The sequence below is a fragment of the Melanaphis sacchari genome, unplaced genomic scaffold (assembly GCF_002803265.2).
Source record: "Melanaphis sacchari strain LSU unplaced genomic scaffold, SCAv2.0 Contig98_pilon_pilon, whole genome shotgun sequence".
Taxonomy (NCBI): domain Eukaryota; kingdom Metazoa; phylum Arthropoda; class Insecta; order Hemiptera; family Aphididae; genus Melanaphis; species Melanaphis sacchari.
The window spans coordinates 288,114-307,490 of NW_020271702.1; the positions used below are offsets into that span (position 1 = coordinate 288,114).

Genomic DNA, 19,377 nt, shown 5'->3' on the forward strand with positions numbered 1-19,377 from the left:
TATATGATATATTATACATATATATATTTATATGTACTAAAACTAACTATTATAATTAATTAAAAATCGTAATATTATTAACTATACGTAAATAATTTACGTAATATATTATATATATTATAATCTACAATATGATGGTATTATTAATGTCGTTAACTGTAAATGTGCGATGATGATCAACGTCACTGTCGGCCAAGTCGTATGACTCGTGAAACACCCGTCGTTTAGTACTGCGCCCAGTGTATTGGCCGTTTCTTGGATGGCTTCGATCTGCTGGCGATCTAATGACGAACGCTGTGCATGCGTAAGCGCGTTAACGGCAGACAATGACAGTTGCGATAGCTGTTCTGTTGACATGGCCTGCGACGGACACGTCCGAAAATTTACTTTTCATAATGCATCACACAAGCCGTTCGCAGACGTAGCTGCCCCGCGATTAGGGAGGTAATGTCAGTGTAATACTTATGATGTGCTTACTTGTAGTACGTCGTTCGGCAAACATTGCATGTTGGAAGCGGACAGCCCTTCAAAGGCGTCGGGCTGAATATCACGTACAGAGTCCAATCCCGCTATTACACACCCGATTAGTGCTATCTAACGCGTAGGAAAAGAAAGGAAAAAATTAAACGAGGCGAAAAAATATGTCTTTTTTCTTGCTGAATTTCGCTTATAATACCTGTATTTACCTGTATGGCAGTCCATCCCGAAGGGTCGCCGAACGCGTCTTTGCTGATGGCGAGTAAGGCAAATTCCTTCACGATCTCTCGGGGACAATTAACGAGATTCGATAGATCAGCCGCCGCAGCCCTTTTTATAATTTTTGTCACTTAGTAGGTACTATTATGTATAGGACGTACCGCTTTTATATTTGTTTTTAAAATTTCTAATATTAGCTCTATAGGCGTTGTATAATTTTAATATCACTGTTTAAGAAAAATATCACTATTACTTGTATGCCATTGGTTTAATCGCAGCTATATATGATTTGTTGAACACGCACAAAACTTGACCTAAAGCAGTTAAATCATAACTGCTCAAATCGGAAGGTCCCTTGTAACTCCATTGGTCTTCGATCGCTTGTTTTAAAGCCATGAGCTTGACAAAATTACATCAATCAATTGATAATAATTATAAGTATACATTTTTATGTATATATATATATATTTATTTTTTTTTTTTTGTTAAATATGAATATTAAAAGTAAATACTGTCCTTAAAATTAAGCATTTTTCTACAGACATTTTCAGAAAATTTTTTTTAATTTTTCACATGAATTGAAACATTTAATTATTTTTACCTTAATATTATTTTCTTTAATAATTATTAATCCATTGTGACGAATAATTAATAATGTTTAGAATAAAAAAAATTACATTTAATTATGAAACATATTAACATATTATGTATTTTGGGTACTTAGTTGTGGGTGATCTCACCAAAATTAAGATTGGATTTAAAACTGACTAAACATTACGACAATTTTAAACTGCGTCCGAGTAAAATTTTAAAAATCAATAGCTATATTTTTGCAAAATTATTTTTAATGTATTATTAATTTATTACAACTATGTAATATGAATAGTTAAAATTAAAATTTAATTAAGAATTAAAAAAAATAAATTGTTTTAAAAAGTAAAATAATTACAAATATTACAAATAATAACATATTATTGTTACATACGAGTATTTATCCACTATATTATATTTATTAATTAAATTTTGCAACTTTTCACGTTTTTTTTGTTTTTTTTTTTTTTAAATGCAATTATGCAATAGTTATTTAATAACGTGTTGATATTTCTAGATGAAAATAAAACATGTATAATTATTAATTCGTACTTAAATTTTAAATATTTATTATACTAAACGGTTATTATTTATTACTATGTAAGTACTATAAAGTGTGTCATAGTCAAGTAAAAATAACTGATGAATGCATTTCACATACTTTATGCATTAAGTAGTTTTGTCACTTATATGTTAATCTTACCAGAAGAAATATGAAAAATTTAAGTTTTTATTTATATCTAGTTAATACTTAAAAAGGATGGCCTTCTATATGAGTAATAGTAACTGATAATAGTTTTGTATTAGTAGTTCATCATTATTACTGTCTTGTTACCTATTATTACTGTTCTATTATTAAACATAATTATACTTAATTAAAGCTAATTAAAAAAAAACTTTAAAAAAAGGCACTAAGAAAATAGATAATAGGCTTAGATGAGCAATAAATATGTTTTTTCAAGGTTACTGTTTTTTTTCTCAAGTAGAATGCTATTTAAATTTGAAATTTGTTCACTAATATGGCTATAAAAATATAAAATTTCAAAAACAAAAAAAAAACAATACGTATATAATATGAGCATTAAATATCTATGACTTTCTTAATTGAAAAAAAAATGATCAACCATTTTTTAATTACAAATACCTACATAATGTGTTTGTAGTATGGCAAACCTGTTCTTTAGAATAGTTTCTCCATTTTCCGAATGATGCTATCGTGTCGATATCCGTCAAAGACAAATTCATAAAATCTTGAGCAGGTATTCCAATTGATATCCATCCTAACAGCTGTAGCTCATCTTCAGGAATATCATCGGCTGTTGTATAAACCTAAACAATGTGTTGCGTGATTGATGTATTATAAACCACCGTTAACAAAACGCAAGATATGTTTATTATGAGATTATGTTCGTCTCACTTTCACTAAATCTCTCCACAATAGTTCAGCAATTCCCGTTTCCAACGGTTCCTTTCCGAGCACAACCAAACACATTTTAATCTGTGACTGATTGTCAATAGATATTAAATTATCAACGTCTTCCTTAGACAACTTGTCGTTATTTTTCATCAAAGATTCGCCATCACACGACTGTTTTGCCGCGTCTTTATGTATTACCGATAAAAAAAAAACTAGCAAATACGCCCACATGGGAGACATCGTATTACTAAACTGCGCATAAAATAACAAAATTCAACGTATTTATTTACGTAGTACAATATTTATATTCAAATTTTCTCGGACAGACATCGCGTGCAAAAATAAGATTGGCCATGTAAATAGTTAATCGTTGGTTAAGGTTTATTTTCAATACTCAAATAATTCATTGGCAGGTTCTTATGTTTTTCTAGCTGATAGAATAATTTTTTACTTCTCAAAATCGATTTTAATTGAGATACATTTAGGTACTACGCAGTATGTCATACACACATTACTATATGAACGCTAACTTCTCGCCAAAAAATGCACATAAATGTTTGTATATATATTTTGTAATAACCAAACAAACTCTAAGAATGCTTGCAATAAATAATCATTTTATTAGTATAAAATCGATAAAATCAACATTATTTAGTAAGTCACGTCTCTTAATAATTTTAAAATTCTCAATACATCTTAAAAAAAAAAAATAAATAATCTCTTTTCAATATCTATCGTGATGCATGCAAGTTTTTAATAAATAGATTAGGTTAAGGATTTTAATGCTTTCAAGGAACTGAGAATGACTCACACATCTACAAATGTGAACACGTAAATATGTCTATACTGTGACAATATTAGTAACCATGATATAATATAGGTACCATCCTAAAGAAGTAATAAAATTTTTATAATCTGTATTATTACATTTATAATAACGATTATTTGTATTAATAGTCATAAATATTAAAATGATTTTAGTGTAAAAGTTAAATACTAAAATAATAATATAGTATCATCCGAAACACATATACCACGGACGAAATTTTCAATGCCAACTAACACAAACATAAATCACTTATAAATCCTATTATACTAAAATATCATTTTTAACGAACAAAATATAACAGTACGTATGTTCAATTAGTATCAAATTATAGAAATAATAAGGTGCGCTATTGAGTATTGGAAATATGGTGAAACATTAAGACACCATTACAATACACGTAAACGTTTTTATTTGTTTTCAAAGTAACTAATGCATTTTAAATTATTCAACATGGTTCATTTATTATTTTAATTCAATTACGCGACAACAAAAAAAGTAGGTTAAATACATTTTCCGAAAGTTGAAAACAAGAAAATAGAAGCATCAAGCATATCGATTTACTCGTAAATTTATTATAATTATTGGTTGATCATAGACGTACAAGGCGTGTGTACCTATAAGTTATAACTAAACATAATTACTTTTACACGAGGAAATAATATTAGGTTTTTCATTGAAAACATTTTTATTATTTTCAAATTAATTTTTTTGTCTAACCAAATATTCATCTAATATTATACGTAGATAATATTATAATAGATACGTATTAGCATTTAATAATTTGCGATGTAAGTTAAAACTTCTTTGTTCACTAATACCTATTAAAATATGTATTTATCGCCTATACTTCAATTTTATTATAGTATGACGTACGATTCAATCATTTTTAAAGTAGGTAAACATTCCAATAATAAATAACAATATTTAATACCTATTTATATTAGTTTTATTTTCTAAGTTTTTAGTAAGTAGGTACCTACGTATTTTTTGTTTACGTCAAGATTTTCTACGTCGTTCATACTATTAATATAATATTATAATATTATAGGTATGTTTTAAAACAAATGAGAAATAATCGTGAAATATTCCATTCAAGGCGAGATAATATTTTATAAATATACCAATAGACGTCATTGAAATAGGAATATATTGACTATATAATATTATACCTAGAGCCGCAGTATAAGACGTGTTCACGTTGAGTCCGTCGCTGAACAGGCGATCGGTAGATGCCATTACCGCAGCACAACTTATCGTCGTTACGGTTGTAACTTGTATTATACTATTAATATGCGCTTGTCTAGTTTTTATTTTTTTTTTTCTTAATTTTCACTGTTTTAAAATATAAATAAATGTATGAACGTAACGTAAACATAATATTTATAGTCAACCTGTTGTACCTAATACCTATACGTACGTTATAATATGGTAACACATACAGAACCAGCTGCGAGTGCATAGTGCAGTGAACTCGCTTCTAGCTGTTGGGAGGGGGTCTCGGACCGCAAGCGAAGACCTAAGTACTAGTACACCGCACAGAACCAGTCTCGTTTTGTAAGCATTCATCTCACCATGGACGATGATGTGTACTAACTAAACCCGAGTCGTGTATCGTAATTATTATTCTGTAGTGACAATGTTCGCATAAAAGTTATATTTTTAGTGATACATATCAACGTTATTACAAGGTAAAAATTACTCAATTATTATTCTACATTTTTTTCTAATAGCATGCGCCAACATGGCCGAACGCTCAATAATAACCAGTAAACTTGTTTGTTATTATTTTTGTGTTTATTGATATTTTTTAAATTGTGACTATTCAGACTTTTACGTTATTGTTAAGTATAGATAAGCGGATTAAAAATTAGAAATGTAAGTTTAATTGTCTGGCAACGGAGATAAAAAAAAAGTAGGTACTTGCCGGCTACCACATGAATAGCCGTGAAATTGATATTTACTCGGTTATCACTAGCATATAATAACATAATTTTGTAAATATTTTAATTTTTTTTTACTTAACGAATCAGTTAAAGCACAAAATATGTTTATAAATTTATAAATTAAAAATGAATGTCACGTGTTTTAACACATATGACATACATGTTTATATACATAATGTATTTAAGTATAATATAATATGCTCTTATATTTGTAACATAACATATGCATATAAATACATAACTACACAGTTAATTATTTTTTGAAATTCAATCTTAAATATTTTATAATGTTTATATGTTTGAATATGACATCGAGAACGTATTTTTTTTAGTTATTTATTTTTATTTATTTTTTTTATTTTTACTGTTAACTAAAATATATTAATGCAACTATCAACGACATTTCGGAATGCTGTTATTCATAGTACATTTAGCTAACCACAACAATTTCTTCATCTATTGTCATCTAAATTTAGGTTAAATTACAGTTTCTTTAGATTATTTTGAGTGTATTAGTAAGTTACATTATTATAGTGGTATGTAACTAAAAAAATATTGTAGTAAAGCATTCAATTATTCGTATTAGTATAATAGTACCCACCTACTTACCTATTATTGAATTAGTAAGCATACATTATTGTATATTTATAATTATATTATACGAACAATGAACATATAATATAAAACATAATTTATCAAACATACATAATCATATACTATCAAATAAATAACGTTAATTGTAAAAATTTAAAAAATTATAACAATAATTAATTGTATGCTTATCTATTATACATTTTTAAATGAGCTTTTTCAATAAATTCAAGCTAGTCTATAATTATTAATATTTCATAAACGCAGTAGTCGGTTCTATGTATAATATTATTGTAAGACATTAAAAAATTAAAATCGTGTTTTATCAGTATTGAATTTTTAATGATCAATAGAAATTTGAGTATAAAATTAAACGTTTTATTGTTTGTTTTTAACCATAAGCTTACAATAATGTTTTTTTTTTTCTGTGAACATGTTTTTAAAGTATTAAAAAAACTTCAAAAGTTACATAAACACTTCTATGTATTAAAATGTAGAGATAGTACTTTTTCTGATAATTTTTCTCTATATTTTTAGTAAAGTTTACTCAAACTTAAAATAAACATTGAAGTGCTAAAAATTAAGAAAGATTTTGAATAAGTCTCAGTAAATGTAATTTTAAATTAGCTTTACTTTAAACGTTTGCTTACAACTAATTTTAATTAAATAAAATAATTAATATATGATATAAATCAATACATCAATGCTTAACGCTATAGAAAGTAAACTATTCACTTAGCCTCGTAATCTAGTTAAGCTTTTGCTTTAGCTTTAGCTTTTGCATATTCTCTGTTGAGAATATTTGCATTAATACTATTCAATAATATAAGATTATGTAAGTAAATGTACCTTGGTATAAAAAATAATATTTTTCACATTAATAAATCTAATATGAAATTGACGAACAAAATAACTGCAGGCACTTCCTATGACCTTTCTCTACATTTAACTACCGAAAATAATTTTAAATTTTGTTTTGATTATCATTGGTAAACGTATGCTTGCCAATTAGTTTTGACGTAAAGTACGCAGCGATCACTATAACAATAATAATAATATTATTAGACGTGTGTGACCAGCTGTGACGTGTATTCGTTGTGCTACCCACATGGCCACATCGTATTATTGTGTATAAATAGTTGCAGTTCCTATATAAATACAATATACGTATGCAAAACAAAAACAAAAATCATAGTTTTACCATCCGCATAATGTTCAATCGATTTTTTTTTCAGTTTCATACCGTCCCGACACCGATATAAACGTTTACCATCGTTTATATACCATTATAAATATTAATCCGCGTACCTACGTGCAACGACGATAGTATCGTGTAAATTTGTAAGCCGTTGACTTACCGAATAAGTGAGCATGTATTAATTTCAATGTCTTTGTCCGCAATTCTATCAATTTCACGCATACCGGGATCATCTGAAATGACATTGTCTTCAAAACGTGAAACTATACGACTGGTCTAGAATTTCAATTTAAAGAATTAAAAATAATTTATATAGTTCACCGACCCGTGTACAATGAAGGGTCAATCATCAAGAGCACTGCTGTTGCTCGCGTTCTTGTCTGCTAATTTGTCCGGCGGCGATTCGTGCTACGAACCAAACGACCCGGATCCATACCTGTATTTTTCGCATAAGACTGCCTATCAGCTGATATTCAACTCGAAGTTCAAACCAGTGCCTTGTAAGTTTGTAGAACTTTGACAATAACTACTATAATATAACATATTAAGATGATTTATTAATATTTTTGTTTTTACCCGTCATCGTTTGATTCGTCGAAAACATGTGTCTACACTCTACACTCTATTTAATGTATATAATATCAAAATAATAATAATTAAATAATTATTTTATGCATATTATAATATACACAATAAAGATAATACAGAGCTAAATTAATTTTAAATTTAGATTGCCGCCCGACGTTTGTGTGGATGTTTATCAGATCGGGCACCAGTTATCCGAATACCAACGAATCTTTGGCGATCCGTCAGTTGCATCAATTCAAAGACAGAGTGATAAAAAATCACGAAGAACGTAGAAGTACATTTAAAAGCATTGAACAATTAAAGGTTAACATTATTAATATTATATTATTTGAACTATACAGATGGATATCTATGTAAAAGCGTATTAGACAGTTTAAAACGTTGGGAATTTGAAGTTAATCCTTCTTCAGAAGATGATATTTCACCTCAGGGTAGAATGGACATGCAACTACTTGCGAAAAGGACAAAGGACAAAATGAGTGAAGTTTTAGTAAAAGAGATCAACAAAAATACGTTCAAGGTAGATAAGTCATTATAAAAGTATAATTATGTTTGAACCACTGAGATAGTAATGAGATGGAACCTATATAAATTAGAAAATTATTTTTTAAATTTTTTACGATTGTTTGTATACGTTAGATTTATGCCAGTGAAGACCGAAAAGTTATGAACAGTGCTGAGGAATTTTCTAAAACCATGTTTGGAGATGACTTCAACTATAAAGTTCCAATCGAAAAAATTCAAAAAAACTCAAGTTTTATCGGGGTATTAAAATAAATAAATAAATATATATATATATATATATTATATGGGTGAAATATTAAATTAAATTTTACTTGTGATTTAACCACAGTTAGAGGCTTGTCCTAAGAGAATTGATTCAATCCAAAATTCTGAAGCTTCGCTTTTTCGTAAATCGCCAGAATACATGGAAATGGTGAGCCAGATAAGCAAAAGACTGGGTTTTCTAGACAACATAACTGACAGTAAGTATACTACGAACTACAATATTTGTGGTGATTACTTTCACAAGCGTGACATTTTTCTATATATATACAATATAATTATAGGTATAATCCACGCAATGTACGAATCATGCCGTTATAATAAAGCACTCGTAATCGAATCTTATCCGGCATGGTGTGGCCTGTTTACCAGACAAGAGTTACAGGTGTGTGAGTGTGTGTTTAATAAACCGATTTAAGTTTGATTACAGCTTTTAACGTGTTTAACTCTCTTACTCAGCTTTTAGAATATTATGAAGATTTGGACTATTACTATAAATACGGTTATGGTTCTGAAATGAACACAAAAGTGGGATGTCCGATCGCTAAAGAGCTGATGGGATATTTGAAGTAAGATCCTTAAAGTACTTATTATAGTACGTCGTTAAATATGGATAACTGATTTATCAAATTTGATTATTATTAATTATTATCATTGAATTTTATTTTTTTAGTGCTGTGGCGAATGACGATTCCGATAGGCCTTCGGCCGTATTCAGGTTTGGCTCCTCGGCCGGGTTGTTGACTACGCTGTTGGCTTTAGGCGTGGCCAAAGATCCAACTCCTCTGACCCATTTCAATTACCATGTTCAGTATCGTCGTCAATGGAGAATGTCACAAGTGGACCCATTTTCCGGTAATTTTGCCGCCGTGTTTTACAAGTAAGCGCAACAATATAATATTTGATTCGTAAATGAGTTTAGACCGATTATGTTAAATCCGATATGTGAGAAGAAAAATACACTGCCGCGTTGTTTGTGCGCTATAATTTCTGCGGGCATTCCGCAAAAACATCGCATCATAGATATACCTACGTAAGCGTAAAAACCAATCGGTATAATATACCAAAATCGCTGCGTCCGATAGATGTTTATATTATCATTAATTTAAACGCCGTGCTAAGTATAGTGTGGGTAAATCTGATATTTCCGCAACATTATGACATGTTTTCCACGACGAATTCCAACAGAAACGTTGTACATAATATTATAACATGGTTTCGGTCGATAAACTCGCGTGAGGGTCTTTATCGATTTAGTCCACATCGTCTTAGCAATAATACATAAGTAGTAGGTACGGTGTTCATGCCATTATCGCAGCTGTATTACAGCGTTGTGCGACATGCACAGATCGCACCAATACCTTAGTGGCTGTAACACGATTGAGCATAAAACACCTTTTTTTGTGACACGATTGAGCAAAATTGTCGGCGTATCAAAGGACATTAAAATACAAAAGAAAACCTACACGATTGAGCATAAAAAAACTATGCAACGTTGCCTTTTTTTAATTTTGAACTGTATTATACAAAATTATGTATTCAAATAATTATAATAATTCAAAATATAACATGTCATGATTTCATAGTCAATATGTAATATACCTAATCGCATTATAATAGTATTTAGATTGTTTGATAATAATAATAATAATAATAATAATAGTTATGACATAAAATAATAAAATAAAAATATTTATAAGTCCATAACAGTCCCAATAGTAGTCACATTATATAATATATAAATCTATTTGATAATAATAATAAATTAAATTATATTTTTATACCTTGGTATCTGTTTCCAAGTTGGCTTAAATATTTTAATAAAGATTCCGTATTCTTACGATTTAAATATTGGTCGAAAGCTTGAATATTAAATTCTATTTTTTAAATTTCTTTAACGGATTGTAATTTTATGGACTTATTTTGAATTGATTTGATCTTAGTCAACGTTTCTGTTTGTGTTTCGATCAATATCCAACGACTTCATGGACATGAGAATCGCACTTTATGTGACACGACGATAGGTGATCGAACACTGATATTATTTCTATAATCTATAATAATTTTGGAATTGTATCTTAATTGTTTTATATTTTCCCCCAATGATAAATGTTTAAAACGCTGTAGAACTTTTTTGCTCTAAAATTAATTTATTAATCGATAACGTTGTCGATAAAGTTGGGCCGGCTCACAGCTCGCGCCTGATATATCTTAATAATTGGTGTAATTAATATGTGAAAAAATAATAAACTACAAAATGTTCGCAACGTGAATGTGACAACATTGTATACAATATTCTATGCTCAATCGTGTTGCTAAAAAGGTATAATATGCTCTATCGTTTTATGTTCAATCGTGCTTTACCGACCTTAGTACAGCTGATACCTTACAATACGTTTTTTTATTATTTTTTTTTTTATGGCTGGTACGGCGTGCGCACTAACCTACCGCATAATAATAATAATAATAATAATAATATTATACGATCGACCGATAACCACCGTACGAAATAAGTAGGTATAGGCACCTCGGCAGTGGTACGAGTGAACACTACTCGCTGTGATCACAATAATACTCTTTGACCGCGCAATCATTGTCGTCATTGTCTGACCGTTATTATTTCAATGCGGCGAGTGCCAATAATTATAATATTATTATTATCGTCGTCGTTGTTGTTGTTGTTGTAAAGTCGTGCGTATCGTGTGCTGCAGGTGTGATCAAGGCGACGAGGCGAACAAAGTGATGTTTTACCTGAACGAGGGCGTGTACGATTACCCGGGTTGCAACGTCGGCCTGTGCTCGTGGAAATTCATCGAGAACAAGTTCAAAAATTACCTAGGACCCAACGGCTGCGACGAGGAGGTGTGTCGCGATCGAAGTCGAGCGTCGGGTGTACGGTGCGCCGCCTTGATGGCCGCGCTCGTCCCGGCGGCACTCGCGTACTTGCTGCACGTTTGAACATTATTACGACTGTGACGTTTTTCGTTTGGCCGTGTCTCGTAAACCAAAAACGATCGCATCGACGGTGAACTGTGTTTTGGCGGCAGCCGTTGTAGTTAAAACGGTCAAAATAGTCGAAAAAATAAAACAATGATACTATATCCTCCCGTACAGAACATATTTTTGTCCTCGTGTAACGTTACGGTGTTCCGTGAATGTCATATTATTATATTGTATTACTATGATGGGCTTAAAAATTTCAATGTCGTCGTCCAAACCGCTCGTGTACCTAAACGTTCTTCAAAACACAAAAGAACAACACTCCCATCCGGCGAAATCCAACTAGTCTCATTATCATGTAAATGACTACACTGATACACTGACACGTTACATTTTTCTTTTTCGGTTTCAAACGGAAAGTCACACCAATAATAATGGCGTACTTGTATATTTTTCTAGTTTTATCACTATTTATTATTATTTATATTATTTGTTCATCATAATATCAAATATCTACACTATAGACATGTTTAAAAAAATGAGATCAGTGTTAGATCGTATTACAATTAATGGTAAAATTATTTGATTTACGTGCTGCAGGTCGTATTACGTACTATTGTATTTGCCTGCAGGCTGCGACTAAGTAGATTGAAACAATTGAAATTTAATAGATAATAAATAATAATAATACTTGTTTTCCCATACGGCCATGCGTCTCAGTAGAATTAAGTTTTAAGGATGAATATTAAATTTTTATTTTATAAAATGCACTAAGCTTAATGTTTTCTAATTATATATATTGATACATATTTTTTTTTTATTGACTGGTTTTTTTTTTTTTTTTTTTTTTTATCATACGTTTGATCTCGTAGACGGCCTAGGTACGCTGAATTAAAGCTGAAATCTGAGTTGCTTGTAGTTAGGTATAAAATATTTATATATATTATATGTACCAAACTAAATGGAACGGAACATAATATCTTAGTGAGTTAATTTGTTATAAATGTTTTAAACTCAAAGTTTTAATATGTACTCATTGAAAAAAAAAAAAGAAAAAAGAATAAAAATATATTTTTTAAATAAAAATTAACATCAAATACACAAACACAATTGTTTCAATAGTATAGGTATAGCGAATAGCTAACAATCTCACGAGCGTCTAACCTATGCCTATTATATTCTTTTAATAAATGAGCAGCAAGTTTTTGAATGAATTATAATTGTATAAATATGATATAGTCATTAAATATTTGAAATTACTTCGACGTTTTTTTTTTTTGTATCTAAAATTATAGAAAAACAATAAAACGTAACCATTATTAACATATTATTATACTGTTAATAAATCTGTGAATACAACGAATCAGTATTGTATTTTGCTTCTGCATTAGCAACGAAATGGTTGTTTAGCTTTGTTAAGTCGATACATAGGTTATAAGAATGTAGATGTACATATTGTTACCGCAAAATTAATAAAAATCACAACACTACAACACAAAGCATTAATATCTGAACATATCCTACCGATTATAAGCAAACATAGTATTGACTTTTAAACTATATTATAATTATAATAATAAGACAATTGAAAACACGAAAGTCGGACTCCATATCGGTTCAGTTAATTCAACATACCTATATAATAACGATATAAGTTTCGAGTTTCTAGAATTAATATTATTATTTTAATTTTAACAAAATAATTTTAAAAAATTTTCATTTAGAATCAAAATTTTAACTTCAAAACTACAAAACAAATTTCCAACTCAATCGAATTTTAATAACTAAAAAATGTACTATTAGTAAAATTGTATATAGGAGGTACCTAGTCGTATCTATATACTAATAAATAACGATTGATTGCGGATTGATGATAACAATTATTTTTGTTCTGGACTAAAACAAAGAATTATTATTATCATTTTTAAAGGAATTGCCACTAACACCAATCGATGATTTTTTTTTTTTTTAAAGGTTAAGTATTCTTGAAACCACTAAAAATACGTTTTTAATAAAACTTACCTTTCGAATCGTTTTAGCTATGAAAGAATTTCATTAAGTTATCTGCAATAAGCAGTCGGCTAACGATTTGTTTTTGTTACTTCCACAAAAATGATTATGTATTGATTTTACCGTTACTGGAAGTTGAATTTTAATTAATTGTTTTTGAAAATTTATTCACTAAAAATATCTTAATAATATTTGACAAAGAAATAGTTTAACCCGAAATAAAATAATTTTGAATTAAAAAAAAATTATTCTATACAATGGGTTAAATAGACGTAAAAAAAAAATATAAAGTTTTGGTATTGGTTCAAATCACCAAGTCTTGTGCTTTCCGTATAATGACGAGTAGGTGTATATCGAGTAAATATGTATAGATATACTTTCAAATCTTTCAATCGCTCACATTAAACGCCGTATATACGAGTATCTAATTGTAATTTTATCATCAATTATTATACAAAAAAGCCAAATAGTATATAAAAATTTCATAAAATATAAATTACAATATTTGGACATCATTTTGTCGTTGATTTTAATCAGCTTTATTTTATACACTAACGTCATTAGTAATTTGTCTATGACATTATAACAATATTTTGAATTTATAATAGTAATATTAATAACACAAAATAATCTGTGTGTCTAAAGCTTAATTTTTACTGTTGAAGTTAAAATAGAAAAATTAATGAATAAGTACAATTTATAGGTTAATAAAGTAGATAATATCTCTTCTATATTTTTATTTAAATCATTTAAATTGTTGTATTAAATAATAACATATAGTAATTATTTATTGTTAACTGTGAAAATCATAATGATATACAATTAAATTATCTATTTTCTAATGGCCGGTGGACAATACCCACCAGCTCTTAAATTATGATATAGCTCATACACATTTAATATTATTAGTACTACAAGCACAAAGTATGCTATCTACATTTTAAATATATTATGCTAAGAACACAGCATTCATAAACAATTTATCTTTACACTAAAATAATAAAGTATATAATTCGTTTTTTTAATATTCTAATAAAAATTCGGAATTAATTTTTTTTTTTCTTGGTTTCATTGAATATTTTATTATCTAATTAATTATCATTTAATTAATTATTATTTATACATAAACATATTTTATTTTTCATGAAAACAATTACTCTATTGCTTTGAAATAGTTTGAACATACATAATTATGTGTTAAGGGTATGCATGGGAGTTATGTTTACATTAAGTATCGAATAAAAGGCCAATAGCAATTTAAGTTTAAAAAAACTAATAGGTATACGATTTAATGGTAGATTTAATTAATTATTCATAAACATATTTTATTTCTTATTAAATAAATTTCTTTATTGCTTTGAAATAGTTCTAACATACATATAATTATGTGTTAAGTGTGACCGTATGGGAGTTATATTTACATTGAGTATCGAATAAAAGTCCAATAGCAATTTTATTTAAGTTTAAAATAACCAATATATGATTTAATAGTTATTTGCAATCTTTATACATGTAAAATTCATCTCTTCTACATATCCTACTACACTGAAAAATCTTACAACATCGTGGTGCCGGTAATTTTCCAATATCAGGATATTTTTCGGCGACCAAAACACACGAAAAATTCGACAGGATATCAGTTTCATTGAGACAACTCATTCCATAAAGAGGCATATATGGAATAATATCTAATTTTGTACTTAATTGGAAATAAAAGTCTTCATTCAAACAATTAGGTCTGTTAACTTCTATATTAGGAGGATCATACGGCACGGTTTTATTATTGCATTTTCGGCGTTTATACCTCATATAAATAGTGCGATCTAAGTGAACTTGATAACTATAAACAGTTTGTGATTTATAATGTATGTAATTGCAATTATACCCATAATCACTACCTACTTGAGATATATTAACTGATTGATTAGTACTATCTACAAACGGTTCTATATAATGAAATACAGAAAGTGAAAAAAAAACATATTGAGTTAATAAAAACCAAATGTGTGCAATGTAACGCATCATAAAATTATAAATAATTATCACGATGAATTATACAACACTTAAAAAAATATATATCACTTTCAACCAAATCTAAGCGTCTTCTATCTTAAATACATCGTCGACGACATTTCCTGCACCATCTACAATAGCGTAAGCAAGAAGTCTTTTGGCTCCTCTTACTATCACTTTTTTGACAACATACTTGAGAAGAATTCCTAAAAATTTATCAGTCCCTTGTTGAGCAGCCTGAGATGCCAGAGTATCTTCATTGGTCCATGGTCTCAAATCATTTGATGCTATTATATCATCAAAGTCAGTAGAAGCAGAAACAATCACAAAAATTACTAATAAAACAATGAATATTCTACTAATCATAACCATAATATTTTTTTAAATAAGAGTATATGTGTGAATTTTAAAATTAATATATGTGAAGTTGCAGTTCGGTTTCCAAAGTTTGCCAAATTTATGGATGACGGTGACACTTGTAATATGTCTTGCACGTCCTTTGATGGTCATTGCATGTTAATTGATAAAAAATAAAACATAAAAATAAATAAATAAAAATGACATTACAAACGTAGAATATTAAATATATATATTTTTTCTTCCGAATTACGTAATTAATTCATCTTCATAAACTCAACAACGATGAAGAATTATTTTTATGAAAAATATAATCAGTCGAATTATTGGAAGTACTACAAATTATTTTACAGTAAAAAATGTATAGTAACAGATCGCGAATACATCAATTTTAAGCTTTACCCTATTTGTATCACAAACCTATTCGCATCTTCCTCATTCAAGGCAGTATTGACTCACAAATTAATAACAATTATAGATTATATAATTATATGTACTGTTAATTGTTTTTATAATTCAAAGTTAAACATTTAAAATATAATAAATGTAATGCTGTCGAAATTTAAAAATCGTGTAACTTACACAATGATGAGGTATGCTTGATGCCTAACCGTACAGAAAAGCAAGCGATCATCTAATCTCCCTTTTATTTCTACACATAATATTCTGATAATACTTACAAAAAAACGTTGTTGGACGATCTGCAATATTTTAGAAGCCGGGACGATTTGAATCTGACTCGAAAATAAATGTTAATATTCATTTTAGCTCTATATATAGGTATATGTAGTAATTCCTCCCTCTACCTTCATTTCCGGACAGGTAGGTCAAATAGTGTAATAGTATCAAAGTATCATTTCTATTATTTTTTCGTACTTGTTTTTGCTAATTAATTTAACATTTTAAATAATATAATTATATAATAAATTATTTTACGTCATTAACGGTTTATAAGATCTATATCATTAAATGTTTAATACATTCTATTTGAATTACTATTAATTAAAAAATATGGCGACCTAGTACAAAGTTCATAATCTCGGTTTTTTTAGTATTGCCAATTTACTGCAGTATTCAATCGTGGACTTGTGATTGGTTCAAGTCATTCAAGGTCAATAACATACAGCACAATTGTAAAGTTTATTGTTTCTGATGCAAACATTATTATTTAAATTAGATAATATTAATTTAATTAATAAATTTGTTAATCTCAGTCGTACAAAACTATTATCATTTCTACTTTGGAAATTAGAAATTTAAATCTTAGTTTACATATTATTTTTTTTTTTTTTTTTTAGTCACTTAAGATTAATGAAATAAAATAACAATTGTATAGGAAAGAAAATTTGAAAAACCAATTATTGATCCAGTATGATTTGTTTTTACAACAGTTTAAAATTTTGTGAAAACCTATAATTCTTAAAAATACAAATGTATAATATTTTTTATGAATATTATTTTAAGTTGTAAATTGACAAAATTTGGCATTTATATTTAAAAAAATTGGTATTTTTTAGTTATTATAAAAACATTTGTGAGGTGCCTCTACATTATTATTATATACTATATGATTTTTAAAAATATTTAGTTCAATTTTTTCTATAAAAGCCATTGCCTATTTATTTTATGTACCGATTACCATGTTCTTTTCATTCTACAGTAAGAAGTTTTTTACCTTAACATTCACTCAAAATTTAGAACTAAGATATATTATATTTTATATAAATATACTTTTTAATTAAAAATAATTTTCTGTGTACATTTAATTAAGTATAAACATTTTTTATTATTATTATTTATAAAATAAAATTTTAAAATTTTTAAGTATTCAAAATAAGTATTTATACTATATATTTATTTATCTTTCAAAGCATTTGCAATATTCCAAAGATTTTAACAGTAATTTAAAAAATGTACAAAAACTTTTTTGCCGAGATAATATGTAACCTCTAACGATTTTTTATTTGTAATAATAATAAATAAAAACCACCTACTCAAATACAAGGTATACTCGAAAGCTATTAGTTATCACATTATATTATAGTTACCGCAGCAGATTAAATAACTGATTTTTATAATAAAAAATGATGAAATAATATTTAATCGCTCGATCATATATTTGATATTTATATTAACATAATATTGTATTACAAATTTAAAATAAAATTAATGTGTTAAATTGTATCACTAAATCGTAATATTAATACAATGGTAAATAAAAAAATAAAATAAAAATGCATTATTATTTTAGAATTAAATTTAAATAATGTTAAAAAAATTATTACCTCCAATTTTGTTGGTGTAAAAATCAAACTTATTCGTTTCACATATTTTTCTAACTTATCAAAAATCACCGACACTACATTCGTACACGTCATAATACATAGCAAACGTCATAATATTATCGACACAATTAGTGCATTTAATATAGGAGTTTGGCCGAGACTTTTAATCTAAGATCATTACACCCGGTTTGTTATAATTAAAACTTACCGATATCGGTCGTACATCATTTGCGCATCAGCGCTAATTATTGTTTGCGCATTGTCCGATTGTACTTCGTTCAGTTACACGTATTACTCCTGTCGTCCGGGCACTAAAACGAGAATATTTTCTTTAATACGTCAATTTTTCTAAACGCGGTTTTCGTATGTTTTCATTTTGTTTTTAGATTTTCTACGAGCTTGGTACGTTGAACTTTTTATTACCGACGGTAAAATCAAATAGTGCAGCATAGATTTTTCATAAATCATATGTCGGTACGACATATTATACGCATCGCTATTTTTCAGATGATATTTGATATTGTTCGCTAATCTCAAAATACTTACTGTCATTTATAATATAGGCAGATAATAGATGTTATCATAATCGCGCCGGTTGTCATTGCCATCGATTGATGTAATTTTGACCTTTTTGTAAGACATTGCGCATCATTCGATTTTGGGTTATACATCATTTCCGCAGTAGCCGTTTAAAGGTCTTACGTCATTCGCATCAATATTATAACAATAGAATTTAAAAAGGTATACCAAAGTGCTGAGATTGTTTCTGTTATTGATCTTGAAATTATTCATAACTTTCAAAATATTGTACAGATATTTCTGTTTTAAATATTTTACGACGCAATGATAGAAATGGAGAGATTTTGTGATGGCAGCGATGGCTTATTTTCAATTTATTCAAATTATATTTATATTTGTACTTTATGACTGTAATTTGCCGACAAAGTGTTCATTTAATATATTATTTGTAATTACTATGACTGAAATTCAATTTATTTTAATTATATAGGTGTATTTATTACATATGATTTATGAAATCATTACATTTTCAATCAAAACTATTTTTATACGATTCTATTGTTCAACATGTTAATGCGCATTCGATGTATGATAATTTGGTGCAGGTAATACCG

The 19,377-nt window shown here is 28.1% G+C and overlaps 2 protein-coding genes across 3 annotated transcripts; one reads left to right on the forward strand and one right to left on the reverse strand.

Annotated features, from left to right (window-relative positions):
- Positions 1 to 85: 85 nt before the first annotated feature.
- Positions 86 to 3,113, reverse strand: LOC112603156 (otoancorin-like). Its single transcript, XM_025351602.1, has 6 exons — positions 2,705 to 3,113; positions 2,461 to 2,616; positions 950 to 1,095; positions 687 to 807; positions 478 to 594; positions 86 to 360 (listed from the first exon to the last, which is right to left on the reverse strand). The coding sequence occupies exons 1-6, from the start codon at positions 2,942 to 2,944 to the stop codon at positions 118 to 120; spliced, it is 1,023 nt and encodes a 340-aa protein (XP_025207387.1). The 5' UTR covers positions 2,945 to 3,113; the 3' UTR covers positions 86 to 117.
- Positions 3,114 to 4,913: 1,800 nt separating this feature from the next.
- Positions 4,914 to 12,388, forward strand: LOC112603145 (multiple inositol polyphosphate phosphatase 1-like). Of its 2 annotated transcripts, none has more exons than XM_025351585.1 (10): positions 4,914 to 5,221; positions 7,582 to 7,765; positions 7,996 to 8,127; positions 8,195 to 8,373; positions 8,493 to 8,618; positions 8,707 to 8,839; positions 8,924 to 9,024; positions 9,099 to 9,208; positions 9,313 to 9,519; positions 11,351 to 12,388. In XM_025351585.1, the coding sequence occupies exons 2-10, from the start codon at positions 7,600 to 7,602 to the stop codon at positions 11,595 to 11,597; spliced, it is 1,401 nt and encodes a 466-aa protein (XP_025207370.1). In that variant the 5' UTR covers positions 4,914 to 5,221; positions 7,582 to 7,599; the 3' UTR covers positions 11,598 to 12,388. The 2 variants fall into 2 exon arrangements, with proteins under 2 accessions (XP_025207370.1, XP_025207369.1); XM_025351584.1 differs by having other exon boundaries at positions 4,915 to 5,221; positions 7,303 to 7,765.
- Positions 12,389 to 19,377: the final 6,989 nt, after the last annotated feature.

Excerpts from the sequence above, each read along its gene's own strand:
- LOC112603156 (XM_025351602.1), bottom strand. The coding sequence starts at position 2,944 with ATGTCTCCCATGTGGGCGTATTTGCTAGTTTTTTTTTTATCGGTAATA. Across the intron at positions 595-686 it reads CGGGATGGACTGCCATACAG|ATAGCACTAATCGGGTGTGT; the intron begins GTAAATACAGGT and ends CCTACGCGTTAG. Across the intron at positions 361-477 it reads TGCCGAACGACGTACTACAA|GCCATGTCAACAGAACAGCT; the intron begins GTAAGCACATCA and ends TGTCCGTCGCAG.
- LOC112603145 (XM_025351585.1), top strand. The coding sequence starts at position 7,600 with ATGAAGGGTCAATCATCAAGAGCACTGCTGTTGCTCGCGTTCTTGTCT. Across the intron at positions 8,619-8,706 it reads AAAACTCAAGTTTTATCGGG|TTAGAGGCTTGTCCTAAGAG; the intron begins GTATTAAAATAA and ends ATTTAACCACAG. Across the intron at positions 8,840-8,923 it reads TCTAGACAACATAACTGACA|GTATAATCCACGCAATGTAC; the intron begins GTAAGTATACTA and ends ATATAATTATAG.